A 20401-nucleotide genomic window follows, 5' to 3' on the forward strand; every position below is an offset into this window, starting at 1 on the left:
TAACGTTAGGGCCCTGTTACACAAAGTTTACCGATTGATCATGGATTGGGACTGATTTCTACGGCCCGTGCCCCCCCCCCTTTGTGAATCAAAATTAAAATTTGTAATGTAAAAATGCCATCGAAACAGAAGTGTGCCCCTCCCCCCTTTTTGAAAGTGATGACTTTTTTGGGTTGAAGGGGACAAAATATCATTACCTTCTTTGTTCAAAACTTATTTTCCTCCGAAAAATGTGCCCCCCCCCCTTTGGAAAATCTTGGATCCGCCCCTGGATTGATTGCACTGATTATTGTGTATAATCAATCGATCAATCTTAAAGGTGACCGGTGTTACTGTGCACAGATTCACCCTTATGTCCAGCGATTGGTCAGCTGCAGTGTCTTTGTGTACCAATCAAATTCGTTGTTGCAAATAATTACAACAAAACAGAAATTATCCACTCTCTTCTCGTCAAGTGACATCCACTTGACTTGGCGCATGCGCACACTGTCTTTCTACGAAGTCGCCCCGAAACAAGTTGTATTAAAAGGGGCGTGGCTTGAATTAAAATACGAATCCTTATAAGTTAAAAAGGATCTTATGCCGTGAGTTGGTGCACATGATGTTTGATGACTCGCAGATGTAAAATATATACTTTGCTTTAGGCCCTACGTAGCTCTTGATGCTGAATGAGAACAGGCAAAAATAGCGAACAAGGGCCATCAGAGATGTTTACTACAAAGCTATTTCCAATCTCCTTCACATGATTATCTGCATAATGATTGATATAATATTTAAGTGAGCTCTCTTCTGAAAATATTCCTTCATTTTTCATGGTGACTTTTTTAGATCATGATGGAGACTCCACATCTATTGTTGGTTATTTTAGCTTTCTTATCATCAAGCCTTCAAGTCAACTGTGATGTACCAGGTATGATACTTTCATCTTTTCTGCTCTTGGGATATTATTATGCTGTATTGGTTTTCTGTCTGTAAAAGGGTGTAGAAGAGTGAGAGAGCTGTTTTGTGATTATGTCCCTCATTATGATTGAATGTTCTTTTATTTAAGATATTTTGATAAATTCTAATGAAAATGATACAAAAAAATTAACATTAAATGTTATTTTATCTTTATTATTTTCACTATCACCACACAGCAAAAACTGTGGTGTTAACCGGTGTACATAGAGGACCACACCAGTTATTTTACTCCAGTGTTAAATTGATGGTGTCAGTTTAACACCTATAGGTGTTATTACAACACCTTTGGTTTTTACATTTACACTCTTTGGTGTTATGTTCAATCTCTAGGGTGTAATGTTAACACCTCGGGGTGTGGTCCTCTATTAACACCAACTGGTGTCAGTTTTAACACCACAGTTTTTACAGTGCACGACGATCATCATCACCATCATATTATCATTTTGTCATTATCATCATCATAATCATCTTCATCATTTAGCATGTAATTCTGTTTCTTCTTTGTCCTTTTTTTCCTCCTCCTCCTCCTTCTCTGTTAATCTTCTCGATCATCATCCTCGTCCTCCTCCTCCTCATCATCATCACCATCATCATCATCATCATCATCACCATCATCATCATCATCACCATCATCATCATCATCACCATCATCATCACCATCATCACCATCATCATCATCACCATCATCATCATCACCACCACCATTAAAAGTTTGCGAGCGCGCTTTTCCTGTGAGAAATCAAATATTGCAATTCTTCAATGTTTACCCGTAATATCTCAATCTGCTTTATCCTCGAACCATGTCAATAATGTCGGAAATATGATAAGTTTATAATTTTATCTCCCTGTTTACGTCCATCTCTGCAGAATAAAGATCTAAATACACTTCGTATTAAACGGTCAAACTTATATTAGAACATATCCTTTATAATGAAAATATTTGTAATATCCCGATTTCTCACATTGGTGTAGATTTGATTTAGCAAATGACAACATGACATTCGGCAACAATTTCGGCTTGGGTGAGCACCACTAATTTTTTAATAAAATCTAAAATTGCAGGGATTATAAATCAATCCCGATGGACTGTGGTTAGGGGGCCAATCAAATTCTGGACTTATTTTGATTCCTACAGATTCGTTTTTAAATCTCATATTATTTGAATTCAAATCTCTCGAGATTTAAATTAGATTTCTAGGATTCAAATGAGATTCAGAATTCGATTGGTCCCTAATTACAGTACATCTGGATATATTTCAAATCTCTGCAATGTAATGTGTAGTTTGTGAAAAAAAAACCACTGGGGCTCAAATGTGAGCTAGTTATATGGATGAAATTAAGCGCACATTATTTTAGCTAAAGAAGATTGTGTTGATTTTTTTCTCAATTTTTTCTCCTTGCAAAACAATTCTTTCCATTTATCGAGCTTCGATAATAGGCATTCTTGTGCTTTTCTCCGGTCTCAAGCCCATGACGTCATGTTGTGTTAAAAGCGTTGAGATTCCGTAGGTTTGTACTGTACATAGAAAAACTGAATTATTTTTTTCTGCTTTTCAGATTTCGCATTTTATTATTCGTCATTTCATATAGAGATATAAATATTTTTCCCTGCAAGCTTGAATGGATGAAATCTATAGTTTTCGACTACTTTTTGCTGGCCCGCTTATGTGACACAGCTTTCCAATTCTACTGCATTCAGATTATTTGCAACTTTTCCTGTTACAGCAATTCAGGCCAAAAAAGAACCAATTAAAGAAATCACACAAAACTAGTGAAGAGTTGACGGTTTCCATCCATTTGAGCACTGAATACTGTCAGTGCAATTTTCCAAAACAATTTGAAAAAGAAATTGAAATATATGATCTGGAAATCCAAAAAATAATCCGTCTTTTCTATATTAGAAATCTATGGACTCGCAACCCTCCTGAGACAGTGCTACGTAACCCCGTACGTAACGCAATTCAGGCCTTTGAGAAGCTCGATAAAGCAAATTGTCGGAACCGGCCGTTAATTTGTGTTTTTTAATACCTCATTCCACTGTTGTGCAATCAATCAGCTACGAACATCACGATTGGACTTTCACACCTGATCGCGAAAAAATCTTGAACAGTCCATTTTGTATAGGTTCAATACGATTGCAACGACTGATCTGACACGATCTAAATTAATCAGTACGATACCCTGCGAGATTTATTTCCAATTCGTCTAATGCCAATTCGTCCAATTGCCAACTCGTCTACTATCATTTGGTCTACCATCAGTTCGTCCACTATCCACATGGTCTAACTGCCAATTCGTCCACTCACCATTTTGTCTAATGACCAGCTGGTCCAATAGCCATTTAGTCCATATACCATGTAGCATAATTAAACTAAGTGTTAATTGTGCAAAGTGAAAGAAAATGAAATGGATATTAGACCAACTGGTTATGAGACGAAATGGTCTTAGACGAAATGGTGATTAGATGAAGTGATGATTAGACCAAATGGTTATTTGACCACGTGGTTGCTAGACGAAATGTTGATGGACGGAATGGCATTAGACTAAATGAAAATAGACCATTTTCTCTCCGATAGAACGTACTTGGCAGTAGACGAATTGGCGATTTATCCTCTGCGATAGTGTGATTAAGACATTGGTTTCAATCTGACGCCATGGACGCGAAACGTGACATTTGGAACTGTATTATGCAAAATAATTAGCTGTCAGGCGCTGAAAATGCAAAAAACTATGGAGCTTATTTGTCAATTCCAAGTTTAGCTGTGGTCTGGGTCTTTAAGTCGTGCTTGGAAATTTGTGAAATGCAGAAATGTAAACTCCTTATCAAATGACGAAAAAAAAAAACAGTTTAAAGGAAAATGCTAGAGATGTCTGAAATCAACTTTTGTTTATAATTGTTATGTTCACTGCCCTCACTCCTCAAATCCCGCTGACACAAACAATTTAAAGTTGTGCTCACCTAGGGTTTAAGAAACCTGTAGTTATTTCGATAACAAAGTTGTTTTTATAAAGTTTCAATGTACTGTTACGATACTGCAACAAATAACAATGAAAATTTAGTTTTAAATTTGATTTCCTTTTCTTTTATTACAGGAAATAGATCACTAAGCAAAAAAAAGCAAACAATGATCTTACATCTCTTGAAGTGTCAGTTCTGATTATATTCCAAATGATATAAATATCCAGGTTGGCTGGCAAAGGTTCCTTAAATTAATGTCCACAATGCTGGCGATGATGAAATTGATGTTGAAACACGATGAAAAAAGAGTGTCACTGTAACGAGTTTAAATGTCCGTAAAGACGAAGTTCATGACAGTCAATTTCAGCAATCCATGGGTTAAAAAGCGTTCATTAAAACAGGTTGATAATCTCGATGAGAACTGAGAATTCTCCTCTCAAAGTAACTGCAAACAGTCCATTGATGGCGTGCAAATAATTCCACAGAAGATAAATGTTGTATTCCAGTTGGAAATAAACTATGCTCTGACATAAAGTCTGATGTGAAACTCTGAGTTCTGATCTGATGTGATGATGACCTTGAAGAAACTGCCAGCTTATATACAAATTATTCACTATTCTGAGAGCTTCTAGTATTGTCTACAAAAAGAACATTCTGCCAATTTCTAGAGCAGTCTAATTTTAGAAGACTTTTGAATGACCTCAGTGAAATTAACAATGTAAACAACATAGCTAATCCTATTGTTCTTTTCACTGCCACTAGGAGTCTATTGTGTAGCAATCTCTATTCAGAAATAACAAAAATTACTCAGCCTTTAAATAGGTGTAGGCATGCCTAACAAAGCTTTACTGAGACATTCTGGTATATTCTTAATCATTATATGCTATGAATATCCTTAAAGAGGAAATAACTAAATAAATGAATGTAATTGCTCTTACAATTCTACTTACATATATCAGTACCATGAACCAGTAATGCAAAGAAATCATTAGAAATGTACGGCGAGTTCGTTTTATCGCTTACTTCATTTACACAACATTTAAGTGAGAATCTTTGGACAAACCGTTTTTGAGAGCTTTTCAAGATTGGTCAGTGCTAACCCAAGCGTACTTTTCTTTGATAATTATATAATCAATAACATAATGTAAATAAATAGGCTTAAATAGGAGGAAATTATAATTTGTAAACAAATTTTCGGCATCACTCCTATGTGTTTAAGATCGCATGCTCGAGTTTTCCATCACAGATCGAGCATGCGATCCTAAACACGTAGGAGTGATGCCGACAATTTGTTTACAAATTAAAATAATAGCATAATGTGAAACAAATTATTCCCATGTTGTAATAATACTTGAAATTCGATTTTGAATTTCAAGTATTATTCAAAATAAATTTTAATTGATATAAACTGCATAGCTATATACATGGGAGTTGGGTCTCTCAAATAGAATGAACAAGCATGCTTGTAGGGCTGCTTCTGAGGCAGCAAAGAAGGGTTCTGCTTGGATTTGGACCAAGTATGTCCAAAGGAAGAGGGTGACCAGCAATTAAGCAACTTATTCTTGTCGTTTATTTCTTTCTTCCTTTCTTTTCTTTTCTTTCCTTTTTTCTGTTACCAGTGGGGAAGGTGGTGCTATGCACTGCTGGCCCACCACCAAGAGGGAGTATTGTTTCTAACGGGCCGAAACTCCCAGTGACTGGTGGAAAACAACTGAGGATTCCCCCTGGTAATGCATGAGGCAGCGTTCTCATGATTGTTAACTTGTTTTTCTGGGTACCAGTGACTGCCAGGAAAGTCTGGCTGGCAACCAGGAATAGGCTGGTGGACTGTCAGGAAAGACTGACATTGGAGGTGCCTTGGGTTAGCTACTCAGGGTACCGGCTTTTTTTCTTGGGCACCCGTATCAAATTGCTACAGAAACACAGAACGAAACACACCCTCAAGGTTTTCCGAGAGGGGGGAGGAGAATGATGAGCCACAGGTTGATCTTGATGCCTATAAGAAACGTCTTAGACCAAGGAATTCGCCCAATGTTTCTGTGTGGAGAAGACAAGGACAGGTTCGGCACCAGGGCCTAATGGTGTCCCTTACAATGTGTATAAGAAGTGTGGGAGATTGAGGAAGTTCTTGTGGCGTCTTCTCAAGGTAGTTTGGAGGCAAGGTGTTGTCCCGGATTCACTTCACTGGGTCAGTTTCGGCCTATCTCCTTGCTTAAAGTTGAAGGGAAGGTCCTGTTTGGTATTTTGGCGAGGAGGATTTCTTCCCTTGTCGTTGATCATGGTCTAGTTAATACCTCTGTGCAGAAGGCCGGTATCTCATGTTTCCATGGGTGCCTGGAGCACACCAGTATGATATGGCAGACCATACAGCAGTCAAAGAAACTGCGACGGAACCTTGCAGTTGTGTGGCTTGATCTTGCCAACGCGTATGGCTCAGTTCCGCATGCATTGATAGAGTTTGCGATGGATTTCTTGTGGATTCCCCCTCGGGTAACCAGGTATGTGATGCAGTATTTCCAAGGTTTTAAGATGAGGTTCTCTACTCAGCAGTATACCACAGACTGGCAGAGTCTGGAAGTTGGTATTCCAATAGGATGTGCGATTTCTCCCATTTTGTTTGTGCTTGTCATGGATGTCCTTGCTAGATCTGCTGGAGGATTCGGATGTGGTGTGACTTTCCCTGGTGCAGAGGAACTACCTCTAATTCGTGCGTTTATGGACGATCTTACTATTCTCTGTCCAAGTACGAAGGCTACTAAGGAAATTATGGCTAGGCTCGAGGAGTTAATGGATTGGGGAAGGATGAAATTCAAGACGAGGAAGTCGAGGAGCCTTGTGTTGAAACGAGGTAGGCTAAGTGACTTTCACTTCCTGTTGTGTGGGAAGAGATCCCATCTATCCAGGAGGAGCCGGTTAAGAGTTTAGGCCGTTGGTATACCGAAGACCTGAAAGATGTAGGAAGAATTAAGGACACTGAGGAACAGATCAGGAAAGGTCTGGAGTCAATTGATAAATGTGGCTTCCCAGGCAAACTTAAACTGTGCTGCCTTCAGTTTGGGCTGATGCCACGCATCATGTGGCCATTAACTGTCTATGAGATAGGATTGTCGTATGTCGAAGCCATGGAGCGTGAGATCAATGTCTATGTTAAGAGGTGGCTGGGTGTTCCAAATTCTCTGACCAACGTTGCTCTCCATAGTAGTGAGTCAAAGCTGAACATCCCCGTCAAGTCATTAGTTGAAGAAGTCAAGGTGTCGAAAGCAAGATATTTTATGATGCTTCGTGATTCTAGCGATCCTGTCATTAGAGATTACCAGCCTGATGTGAAATCGGGGAGGCAGTGGAAGAGGCTGAGTCGAGACACAAGGAGATGGTTGGTGCTGCCCAAACCGGTCGTTTGGACCTGGGCTGGACTTCTACCAAGAGGTTGTCAGCAGCTTCAGCCCGGGAGCGGCGCGACCTCATCGTGCAGGAGATCAGAGAGGTTGAGGAGGAGGAGAGATGGGCCACAGCGGTTGGCCAGGCCCAGCAAGGCTCGTGGACGAAGTGGGAGGGGGCGGAAACCAAAATGTTGACATGGTCTGTACTATGGCAGATGGAGCCACTTCGAATCTCCTTCGTTGTTCGCTCGACCTACGATCTCTTGCCTACGCCTGTTAACCTCAGCAAGTGGTATAACGAGCCTGATAAGTGTATTGCTTGTGGAGGGAGAGGTACCCTCCAGCATATACTTAGCCTGTGTTGTGGGATGTATACTTGGAGGCATAACCAGGTTTTGAAGGTTGTTGAAGAGGCGGTTACAAAAAGGGTGATATCTCATAATTCTGGGAAGGGTGTTGCAAATGGGGTATGCCCCATATTGATTTTGTGAAGGAGGGGGCTAGGCCAAGATCAAGGGCAAGGTCTACGAGGCCCAGTATCTTGTCCTGAGCTCGTGATTGGCAGGTGAGAGTCGACCTGGACGGAAAAGGGAGTTTCCCACAGTATGTGATGTTTACAAATCTCCACCCGATATTGTTTTTGGACTGACTCTGCAAAGGTAATAGTTCTAGGAGAGTTGACCGTCCCTTGGGAGGATACTTTTGACTATGCCTTTGAGCGCAAGCTCACAAGATATTCTGAACTTGTGGCAGAGTGTACAAGCAAGGGCTGGAAGGTGTTTTGCTTCTCCTTTGAGGTTGGTTGTCGTGGGTTCATAGCAAAATCATTGCCTAGGTGGTTTCGGGAGTTGGGTTTCTCAAATAGAGAAAATAAGCATGCTTGTAGGGCTGCTTCTGAGGCAGCAGAGAAGGGTTCTGCTTGGATTTGGAGCAAGTATGTCCAAAGGAAGAGGGTGGCCAGCAATTAAGCAACTTATTATTGTCGTTTATTTCTTTCTTCCTTTCTTTTCTTTTCTTTCCTTATTTTCTGTTACCAGTAGGGAAGGTGGTGCTATGCACTGCTGGCCCACCACCAAGAGGGAGTATTGTCTCTAACGTGCCGAAACTCCCAGTGACTGGTGGAAAACAACTGAGAATTCCCCCTGGTAATGCATTAGGCAGCGTTCTCATGTTTGTTTAACCTGTATATATATCTTTATCAAAAAAATTTTTTTTTTAATTCAGCATGGAATTATTTTCCAAGATAGTACGAAAATGTAAGTTTGAATCTTAATAATACGATTACATTTTGTCTAATTTTTTTTTACATCTAGATGGCAATTTGGGTCTTGAAGAGCTGTTCAGCATGTGCGTGAATGAATCAAGAGTTGAGTTTTCATGCAAGGATCGTTGCGGTCCGTCGATCCCATACTCAAGATGTTGTCAGTGTGACTCGGAGTGTCTTAGTTTAGGCGATTGTTGTCTCGATTACGAACACTTCTGCTTCCTTCCACCGAATCATCACCATAGAGCGAGGTGGGTACCGCCAATTCCTCCTGTACCTGACCCCTGGCAATTCTCATCGGTGAGTCACGACGAGGAAGGTGATCAGACTCGATTACCTGATGACGAGTTTTTGACTGATGATTTCATGGTCCCACCGAGCGTTATCGGGTCGTACTATCCAGATTTTGACATGGCTCTTAGGAGATCCCATAGGTCCGAGGCGAAAGCTTGTGTTCACGTGGGGTTTAACAGATACTTCAGATTGGAGAAAAGATGCACGGATCCGTCTTACATTGGCAGCCAGCTGGAGGAGATGTGCAAGATGACGGAGGATTGGGACTTCTTATCGTCACTGCCTGTGGCAGTGACCAATGATACGCATTACCGGAACATCTACTGCGCCTTCTGCAGTGGAAAACAGTACAAAGACATCTACCTGTGGAACATAGCTTTCGACTGTGAGACCGATATAGGTGATGCGCATTTGCATCGAGGGGATTTGTTGAATACAATAGATGTACTGATGAAACTCTGTGAGTACGATATCGTCCCAACCTTGGCTCCAGGTACGCAACTACCTCGATCTTGCATGCAGTTCGACAACGAATGCATGCAACATGGAGGATCAACACAGAGCACTTGCCATCAGTTATGCGACACGTATACATACCCTATACTTGTTAACGGAAATTGGTACAAGAATGTCCACTCTGCGTACTGTGGAGATGAATTCCTTGGAAAATCGATCAACATAACCTGTTCCTTCGAAAATGCAATACCAGATTACAACATCAGACCACTGTCTCTCCCGCTGCTTTTCATGTTTTCTGCCAAAGATGGTGCCTTGTTGAATAACAAAGGCCAGGAATTGTCGACGACCCATAATTCGTTGTTTTGTGGCACCAATGAGTGGTTCGATCCATTTCTCAGAGAATGTAGGATAATTCACTGTCCTGGCAACTCCTTGGTCATCGACGGGGTTTGTGTAAATGATGTTAATAAAAGTAGTAGCTTTGAACAGTGCTCAACGAATAACTCCTTCTGGAAACAGAAATGGTCGCAACAATCCATCAAAAACAGATCAAGATCAGCGTTACTCAAAGTCCGTGCTGTTTCAGATCACCAGTCAGCGTTGAACCTTATAATGGTAACGTTTCGTGTTACCCTGTCAAGCGAAAAACTGAATGTTGAGATACAAAGTTTGAAATCGGTATCTTCATCAACAAGAAACTCGAGCCATCAGATCTACGATGTTGCCTTCGAGCTTCAACCGACCGACGACACATCGGACTATACTAGTATGCCTTCTGCGATCCGAAGGGCGATGCGTCTTCTGGTTTACGACAGCGAACTGACCATGTCGGTACTCTCTATCGAATGGCAAACCTATGATTCCTTGGACATCTATTCCGATGCCTGCAAGGAGTCTCATGGGGATCTGTTCCTTATGGTGTTATGGGCAAAAGACACCACCTACTATATGGATGATCAATACGATGAATTGTTCCTAAACGTAAACATGTTCGACCAGTTTATACCGAGGAAACTAACCATCTTCAGTCAGAACGACAAGGAGTGGTCCCGATTCGATTTTCAATGTTGCAACAGCCCATTACTCTGCAAGCAGATAACCTTTAATTCCTCGGAGTTTGACTGGGAAAACTCAGTCAACGGAAGTCTTCTGCATAAAGCGAGTGGCATAGTCATTTCGCCTGATGCATTCTCATTAGACGGGAATAGATTTGTTCGGGTTTGTAAGTCTATATTTGATAATGAAACAACTACGGGCAACCAAATAAAAGACTACTCCCTCGACAGTCAGACATACTTGACTCTTATTGGTAATGCCATATCCATCATCTCTCTTCTAGCGACCTTGGTCACTGTGTGTACCTTTGCGAAACTTCGAAATCTACCTGGTAAAATCATATCCTGTTTGAGTGTTTCGCTTTTGCTTGCGAACATTCTTCTTTTGGTAAGTTTCCCGACATCCTCTGAATGGCTTTGCCTATTATTTGGTGTATCCCTTCACTACGCGTGGTTAAGTGTGTTCTTTTGGGCGAACGTTCTGGCCGTAGACCTCACCCGGACATTCCGAGTCAACTCTAAAAGAATGGTCTTCAGGATCAAAGGCAATGTTCAGTTCATTTTCTATTCCATGTACGCGTGGTTGTCCCCGGCAGTCATTGTCACGATAGGTCTCCTGGTCCATTTCCTGATAGGGCGAAATATCTACAGCATCACCGGCACCTGTTGGCTCTTACCCGGTCAACCCATCATATATCTCTTTCTAACACCCTTCACATTCTTCATGGTGGTCAACACGGCGCTCTTTATTGTGATTATGGTCAGTATCAGTAAGACGAAGAACGAAATGGACAACGTCGCCGAATCAGCCATCAACATCCAGACAAGGGCACTCTCATGGCTAGCTGTAAAGGTAACTTACAGATTTTTATTCAAAGTAGAAATAATGTAGCAAATATTTGAACAAATGTTTTAAAAGTGAATAGTTCAAAGGATCTATCTGAAAGCATCAAGAATGCTCTTCAACAAACAAAAGTACTGATTAATATTTGTGTTTCAAATTTCAATAAGACGGTTTCCATCTTTATGAACCACCACCTTGTACGGCTGTTATAAACACACAATGTGGGCCGACTCAAAATTCTGTGGTCAATCTGTAACCAAATATAATTATAATCCGACTGCAACATGAGTAATCATTATCATGTGATTTTTTTTTTATGGTATTGCAGCTTTCTTTTACGTTGGGAATAACGTGGACACTCGGACTGGTTGCTGCTCTCACTGACACCCCGATTACCTGGTATATTTTCAACGTTGTCAACTCTTTCTCTGGCCTTGGTGTCTCAGTCTCCATCATGGGAAACGGCAATGTAGGTGGATATTCTGTTTCCTCTAAAAAGTTCCACGACTTATCACAAAACCAGTTGGCTAAGGGCACCTAGTCAAAGTTAATATTCTGTAAAATACATCCAATAGAATATGTTTTGTTCAATACCATCCAGACCAACGGACGTTCAGGAAGTCACCACTTTGCAATCAGTTGATGCAGACCATGACATTCCTAGGACATATGTCTTAATATAATGAAGTAATGAACTTGAAAAATGACATGCACTTTTTAAGGGGATTTTATACCAAAACATGAGAGCCATTAAGATTAACAAGATTAATCTAACAAAATATTAACATCAAAGTTGACCCTTACATAGAAAGAGCACAAGCCTTACACTTCCACCTACTGATACAATTAAAACTCATAATTTTTGTTTAAAGTAAACTTACAAAAAATGACCGTTTTGTTTTTGTTCTCCAAACCAGGTTTGGAAACTGTGGCGAGCAAAAATAAAATGCTGCAGCCGTACGGACGTAGAAGGTGCCAAAGAAAGGAAAAGCGTAAATCTTGAGAAGGCTGCGTCAGAATGCAGGGTTAGCAGTGCCACCAGTGGGGAGCAGAAAACAAGTGGCAAGCAAAAAACAATCCTGAATAGTGAAATCTGAACACAGCACACATCTCCTGTCTGCAATGAAGGACATAATAGATGTTCATGATCCATTTAAGACATTTAAAATTGTTGACCGCGAGCAAATGCGTTAGTATACTTCAGACATACGACAACAGAAACAATGCAGTAGGAGGGCTGAAAGACGCTGGAGGAAGTATCGACAATCAACTGATCGGCAAAGTTTCATCAATGAGCGTAATCTTCTCAGAAAAATAATGTCTTATGCCAAGAAATATTACATCAAGAAAAGGTTGACTATTGCAATGGTGATCAGAGGCAATTTTTTCGACTTGTAGATAATCTTCTTGGCAAATCGAAATCCACTGCATTACCCTCGGATGTAACAGATATCGAAAAGTTTTCGTGACTAAAAAATCACAGAATAAGCAAACCAATAATTGGACTGGCTTCCTCAACAAGGATATCTGAAACAGCTCCTGGGCATCAATGGACAGAATTTCAGCTAGCGTCAAGTGCCGAAATAGTAAAGATCATCTAATCATCACAAAGCAAATATTGTGCTCTCGATCCAGTATCTACGTAGAATTGACTTTAATCAATATTCATCCTTGTCATCAGCTACAGTTACAGAGTGCTTTAGGGTTGCACCTGTTTCTCCAATCCTAAAGAAGAGCACCCTTGATCCTGATTGTCTAATCAACTATAGACCCATCTCTCAGCTATCATTTGTCTCAAAGACTCGAGAATAAGTCGTAGTTTACCGCCTCTGTAACTACTGTTACGATACTGCAACAAATAACAATGAAATTTTAGTTTTAAATTTGATTTCCTTTATTTTATTACAGGAAATAGATCAATCATACACTAAACAAAACAAAAATAATAATCTTAAATCTCTTGAAGTGTCAGTTCTGATTAGTCCACAAATGTATATTGCAAATGATATATATATCCAAGTTGGCTGGCAAATGCTCCTTAATTAATGTCCACAATGCTGGCAATGATGAAATTGATGTTGAAAACGATGAATCATAAGAGTCACTGTAACGAGTTGAAATGTCTGTGTAGACGATGTTGATGATGATTAACAGTCAATTTCAGCAATACATGGGTTGGAAAACGTTCATTAAAACAGGTTGATGATCTCGATGAGAACTGATAATTCCTCTCTCAAAGTAACTGCAAACAATTCATTGATGGCGTGCAAATAATTACACAGAATGTTGTATTCCAGTTGGAAATAAACTATGCTCTGACATAAAGTCTGGTGTGAAACTCTGAGTTCTGATCAGATATGATGAAGAAACTACCAGCTTATACAAAGAGTAATCCTGATTTCCAAATCACTTAATTCTCTTTCTCGTGTCTCAAAATACTTAGTGAAAGCATATTTTATATCTTATCTGTATGAACTCGAGTCCTGAAGAAAATACCGCTGTAACATTATGCGTTGCGACATGTGACGTTATGCGTTAGAAATTTGCTACGACATTATGCGTTGCGACATGTGACGTTATGCGTTAGAAAAACTACGACATTATGCGTTGACTGCGACATTATGCGTCGGACGCTCCTGGCATAATGTCGCAATCTGCGACACTATGCGTTGTGCGACATTATGCGTTGGTGCGACAATATCGGTTGTAACAAGCCTCAGAACATGATTTCTGTGACAAGCTTTTCAATTCTGGGTTTACTAAACAAATTATCACTGTTAGCAACAGAGCCTTCAACATTATCCCCATTCAAATCCTTGAAAAACTTTTTAGCAAACCAGACATCAGTAATCTCCTCTATATCAGCAGAATCTGCATCATCCTTTTCAGCTCTTCGAGTCTAAAACCTAGTAACAACACAATCCGGAAAAATCCCTGGAAAATCTTCCTGCTACAATTCAGTTTCAGCTACCTCAACCGGCTTCTCCGAAACCACTAGAGATGCAACAACTCTATATCCAGCCAAGTCGTTACCTAAAAATAAATCAACCCTTCCATGGGTAATTCCGGAACGACACCAACAGTCACAGGACCACTAACTAGGTCGCACCTTAAGTCGACCTTATGCAAAAGAACCGACATGAAATTTTGGCCAATACCTTGAATTAAGACTTTGGCATTCTCTGAACTCTCCGGAGGAAGAGCCAAATCCCCTGGCACCATCAGGGACTGTGCAGCCCCTGTATCCCTTAGGATCACCACTGACATACCAGCAGCACCAGCAGAACAAGGGGATACTTCACCATCATACAAAAAGCTTCTAAAGCTTTTATCAACCTGTTTGACTCTACCAGCAAAATACGAGAGAAAAACTCAAAATCTTGAATAGGCTCTGATGGGACAAATTCCATCGAGGGAACACTTGTTGGCTTGGCAAAACCCATGTCTTTCTTATCTATAACATGATTCTTTCAAATGTCCCGATTTGTGACAATGCGTACAAATTTTGGAACTACGACTCTCAGACCTTTTGGTTGATTCTGTGCCCCCACTAGCCTGATTCTTGTTAGTGTCTTTGTCCTGGCTAGCATATTTTCCCTCACCATGTTTATTGTGGGATTCAAATGACCCTTTACCTTTCTTCTTCCAATAATTCTTTAAAGGAGGCCTGTCTCCACTACCTTTATGTGTGACCTCAAATTCATCAGCTACTATGGCTGCTTTACTGACTTCAGTAACTCTATGGTCATCTAAGTGAGATTTAATGCCAAGAGGAAGACTCTTTTTGAATTCTTCTAGGAGGACAACTTCCCTAAGGTGAACAAAATCTTTGCCAACTTTTAGCAATCTGTACCACTTATCGAACATCATTTCTTATTCCTTAGCCAATATAACATACGTCTGGCCTGATTGTCTTTGCATGTTCCTAAATCTATGTCTGTACGCTTCTGGTATCAACTCATATGCATTGAGAATTGTTTCTTTCACTGTAGCATAGTCACATGATTGCATTTCAGAGAGCGAAGGATAGACTTTTGCAGCCTTTCCAACAAAAACACTTTGGGGGAGAAGAGTCCAGTATTCCTCAGGCCAATTCAGTCTCTTGGCCACTTTGTTAAATGACACAAAATATGTATCAACTCCCTCTTCATCAAATTTTGGCACACGGCGAATGTTTTTCGCCACATCAAAGCCTTGGGGAGATTTATCTTTAGCGGAGATAGTATTAGTATTTGCATGAGCTTACTCCATTTCTTTCAACTTTAACTGGTACTCCAATCTCATTTTCTCCATTTCAATATTTTCTCAGATTCTTTCCTTTCAAGGTTCACTTTCTCCATGTTTTCTTTGATTTTCTCCTATTCAATGTTTTCTTTGATTTTTTTCCTTCTCCAATTCAATGTTTGCCAGTTGGATCTGAGCATCATCCGAAACATTGGTTATGTGCCAGCTTTGCGCTTACCAGCAAAATGCTGTCCTGCCGAGTTCCTACGGGAGTTACCATAAACAGAAACATAATTATTATTTTATCGATACAACACCCGGAAAAACACTGTCATGAATTTTAAAAATACATTTGCCTTCAATGGGAAAACTGAGATACATCACAATCATCTATAAATAGATTTACATAGAGAGACACGTACTGCATAGGCTGATCCAGGGGGGCCGAGGGGCCCGGCCGCCCCCCCCCCCCCCCCCTATTGGCGGAGCAAAAAAAGAAGAAAAAAAGGGAAGAAATAAAGAAAAAAGGAAGGAAAAGAAAGGAGAGGAGGAAGACGAGTGAATAGATAAGATGAGAGGAAGACTTGGGGAAAAAAATCTGCCATGTCACTATTTAAAATTTTCGCTCGCGCTTCGCGCTCGCATTGCCTGTTAAGTGATTCACATATCTTGTTCAACATGGAGCTTAAATATCAAGTTTGGAAGTCAATATACAAAACATATTTCTCCTCAGAAATCGAACTATAATTATTTTGTGTGATTTACAAATTGATTTTTAAAAGTACTGTGTAATTTTATGGTCTGAATAGTAACATTTTCTGCTCGCGCTGCGCGCTCGCGAATTTTCATTTATCAGGTACCTATTATTTTCATGTATTCCATAAGAGTTTTCAAAATATCCCTTTTCAGGTCTGATTGTCAAAACGTATCAGCTAGCGCTGCCATGCTTGCATTTTGATTGGCGGGTTATGTATGTCTCAATATAATAATAATGGTCTTTATTAGGCATCAAAACATTCTTGGCAGCCAATGGCTGAATTGTAAATGTCTGTACAAAGTAAAAAGATTCACATATAAATTTAACAAAACAGTATACAAAATTATACAAAATACAGAATATATATATCTGAAATATAATTAATCAATATACACAAGAAAGGGCGGACTCCATCCAGCCTTGCAAAGATAACTAGACAATAGGGAACCGTTTGATTGATGGGACGGTATGAAGTTAAGTAGTTTGAAAAACCATATTATTATATTGATTATATAACAAACTACTTAAAATCCCCTTTTCATGACAGTTTATCAAAAATTCCGGCTCGCGATTTGCGCTCGCATTAATGGTTGAAAATATATCAACTGATTACTGATGCATCCTATTCATAATAAAAGTGCTTGAAATGTACAGTGTTCAGTCCATAATATTATCAGATTCCGCGCCCTCATTATGCATTAATAGATAAAATATCAATTTAATAATTAAATTGTCCCTTTTATTTAATCTCGCGCTTAGCAAGAGGTATAGGAAGATAGTCATCATATTCATATGATAACATGTCCTAAGGATGTCCCGGTCCTATGTCTCAAAGTAATAATAATGAAAAATATCAGCTTTTTATTAAATGCAATTTATATCCACCTTACAATTTTCCCACAAAGTGCTTGAAATATAAAGCAGAAATTGACCCCTTTTTCAGATCGGAATATTAAATGTTTTAAGCTCGCGCTTCGCGCTCGCTTTTATTTTTATGATAAAAGATGTATTTATAATGCCTAGATTCTAGGTCTAAATATAAAACGCGCGCGCATGTTCATTCAGTTATCCATCAGTTTCAGATCACAATATCAAAAATTTTCTGCTCGCCCTTTGTGCTCGAATTATGAATGTAGGAAGATCCCCTCTTTCTCCTCATTTTCATGATTTACAAAACATGAATAGAGTGTCCTGTTCTCGGTCTAACTCTCGATTTTTTCCGCTCGCGCTTTGCGCTCGCATCAATTGTTTAGTTATATAGCTATATCCTGTTCACGATTACAAAAATTGATTAAATTTTCCATTCTTTATGTAGAAATGTCAAAAATTTTCAGCTCGCGCTTCGCGCTCGCATTATTTCATTGTTGAATATGTAACGTTTTTATGGCTAAGTGCAAGCAGTCCTTAAAAGGCACTTTCGATCAGTTCAAAACGTATACAAACATTTTCTGCTCGCGCTTTGCGCTCGCATTATTAATGTAGGGAGATCCCCTCTTACTCATCCTTTTCATGATTTACAAAACATGAATAGAGTGTCCCGTTCTAGGTCTAAACCTCGAATTTCTTCGCGCTCGCATCAATTGTTTAGTTATATAGCTATCCTGTTCATGATTACAAAAATTGATTAGAATTGTCCATTCTTTATGTAGAAATGTCAAAATTTTCAGCTCGCGCTTCGCACTCGCATTATTTCATTGTTGAAATATGTTACGTCTTCATGGCTAACTGCAAGCAGTCTTTAATAGGTAGGCCTACCTTTTCGATCAGTTCAAAACGTATCAAAAAATTTTGCTCGCGCTTCGCGTTTAGTAATTATTCAGTTGCAGGCACATCTTTTTCAGGATAAAAACTGTACCCAGAATGTTCAAATTTTAGGAAAAATACATAGAATTTCAAAAAAAGAAATTTGCTCGCGCTTCGCGCTCGCATTATAAAATAAGAATTATGATATTATATATTTATGTTAATTTATAGAATAAAGCTTAGAAGTTACTTATAGGACTACCCCCTTCAAAGAAAAAAAAATCTTCGAGCGGCCGATCGGGGAAAATATGGCTGAAAAAAATTCCGCCCCCCCCCCCTATTGGCGAAGGCTGGATCCGCCCCTGCGTATTGCATTCATTGCAGCAAGAGACTGAAATTCATTGAATCACGGTTAGAAAGTGAATATCTCACGACTCGTATCTGATTAATCAAGACATACTATCTTACAATATATTCGTATGTAGTCATTTTTGGATCACTTTTCATTTTCATGAGCCTGTTGTCAGTCTTTAGTAGAAAATTCTGGTAATGTTGAAATTCTGGTAATTCTGGTAAAGTATCGAGTTACTTTTGAAAAGAAATTCTATTAAGCGCCCATCCGTTAAGGTACATGTATTTTTTTAAATCTGAGTAGAAGAATCTTTTATGGTGTGCTGCACATACCACAAGGACAAGTCCACCCCAACCATAAGTTGATTTGAATAAAAAGAAAATCCAACAAGCATAACACTAAAACTGGGCAAGTGCGATATTTTGTCCTCCCAGCAGTTTGCGCCAGAGATTAATAGTAAAATCGCATCTCCTTCTAATTTCTTTCACCATGTGGGATGAGTACCGAAAGCTATTTTTTTCGCTGGATTTGTTTCTTCAAGTTTAAAGGACAAGTCAACCCCAACAAAAAGTTGATTTGAATAAAAAGAGAAAAATCCAACAAGCATAGCAATGAAAATTTCATCAAAATATGTTGTAAAATAAGAAAGTTATGACATTTTAAAGTTTCGCTTAATTTCACAAAACAATTATGTGCACGTCGGTATATAAATGGGAGACTGATGACGTCATCCACTCACTATTTATTTTGTATTTTATCATATGAAATATTCTAATTTCCTCCTCATTGTTAAGTGAAACAAAGATTCATTCCTCCCTGAAGATGTGGAATTAGCATTGTTTTAATACTATATAGTTCAGTCAAGTTGGTCCTTAAAGTCAAATCTGCATGTAAAAAGTGATATATGGTATAATTCAAACAATTAAAAAAAACTAAAGAAATAGTGAGTGATAGACATCATCGATCGTCTCATTTGCATGTCACTGAGATGTGCATATAACTCTTTTTTGAAAAATAAGCAAAACTTTCTTTTTTACATCTGATTTTGATGAAAATTTTAGCGTTTTGCTAGTTTGATTTTTCTCTATTTATTCGAATCATTATTTTTCTGGGGAGGACTTGACCTTTAATAATTGAGAGAGCCAAGTACGAAACCATTTACATGGCGAGGGGGTGGTTGTGGGCTCGTGGGAGACGGTCCAAAAGTGTGTAAACCCCTGCGATCCATTACGATCAAAAGCCATGATTGGCCTTTCGTAAGTGATCGCGAAATTTGTTGAACCATTCAAAAAGTTATACGATCAACATGATTACCACGAGTGATCTGATACTATCTGATAAGGTCACTACGATTACTCCACGATTAAAAATGCTCTTTTACTCGTGGTGCGGATCGTGACAGTGGGAACTAGGTATGTGTAAAAACTGAAACCAAATACAGCGAATAATGAATTCATTACCACGACTGATCTGATACGATCTGATAAGGTCACTACGATTACTCCACGATTAAAAATGCTCTTTTACTCGTGGTGCGGATCGTGACAGTGGGAACTAGGTATGTGTAAAAACTGAAACCAAATAAAGCGAATAATGAATTCATTACCACGACTGATCTGATACGATCTGATAAGGTCACTACGATTACTCCACGATTAAGTACGATGTTTAAATCGTGGCGCGAATCGTGACAGTGGGAACTGGGTATCATGTTCTAAATCATCGTACGAATACCCATGTTCAAATTCGTAACTATGCTATCATCCTGATTAGGCGGCAAATTTAATATCTAGTCGTATAGTGACGTCATCGAAATCGAATGATGAGCTACGATTTGAAACTAATTTGGCTTTTACTCCAAAATAAAGGCTTGCAATAATCCAAAATTGTTATATTAGTATTTTTCATTTGAACCTCAAATAAAAATACATTTTCATTCATTTTTTCAGAATATCGAGAAAAGTGCGATTTGTTCCAAAACCGGATCGTGGACCAGTCGTGAGGTGTGCCGTGGCATTTTGCTCTGTGTGTTATAAATAACTAGTCTTGACCCTAATTTAATTGTCTCGACATTTCTCGCGATAAATCAGCCGTCAAAAAAAAGTAAATA

General features: G+C 39.2%; 1 protein-coding gene across 1 annotated transcript; it reads left to right on the top strand.

Moving 5' to 3' along the window:
- The first annotated feature begins 586 nt into the window (after window positions 1-586).
- On the top strand, window positions 587-15927 carry LOC129277321 (uncharacterized). The gene is made up of 4 exons (XM_054913516.2): window positions 587-910; window positions 8613-11224; window positions 11544-11684; window positions 12133-15927. The coding sequence occupies exons 1-4, from the start codon at window positions 832-834 to the stop codon at window positions 12310-12312; spliced, it is 3012 nt and encodes a 1003-aa protein (XP_054769491.2). The 5' UTR covers window positions 587-831; the 3' UTR covers window positions 12313-15927.
- The last annotated feature ends 4474 nt before the right edge of the window (window positions 15928-20401 follow it).

This window comes from Lytechinus pictus, chromosome 15 (assembly GCF_037042905.1).
Source record: "Lytechinus pictus isolate F3 Inbred chromosome 15, Lp3.0, whole genome shotgun sequence".
NCBI lineage: Eukaryota > Metazoa > Echinodermata > Echinoidea > Temnopleuroida > Toxopneustidae > Lytechinus > Lytechinus pictus.

Coding starts and splice junctions, on each gene's coding strand:
- LOC129277321 (XM_054913516.2), top strand. CDS start 832: ATGATGGAGACTCCACATCTATTGTTGGTTATTTTAGCTTTCTTATCA. Junction 911..8,612: donor AGTCAACTGTGATGTACCAG/GTATGATACTTT, acceptor TTTTACATCTAG/ATGGCAATTTGGGTCTTGAA. Junction 11,225..11,543: donor TCTCATGGCTAGCTGTAAAG/GTAACTTACAGA, acceptor ATGGTATTGCAG/CTTTCTTTTACGTTGGGAAT.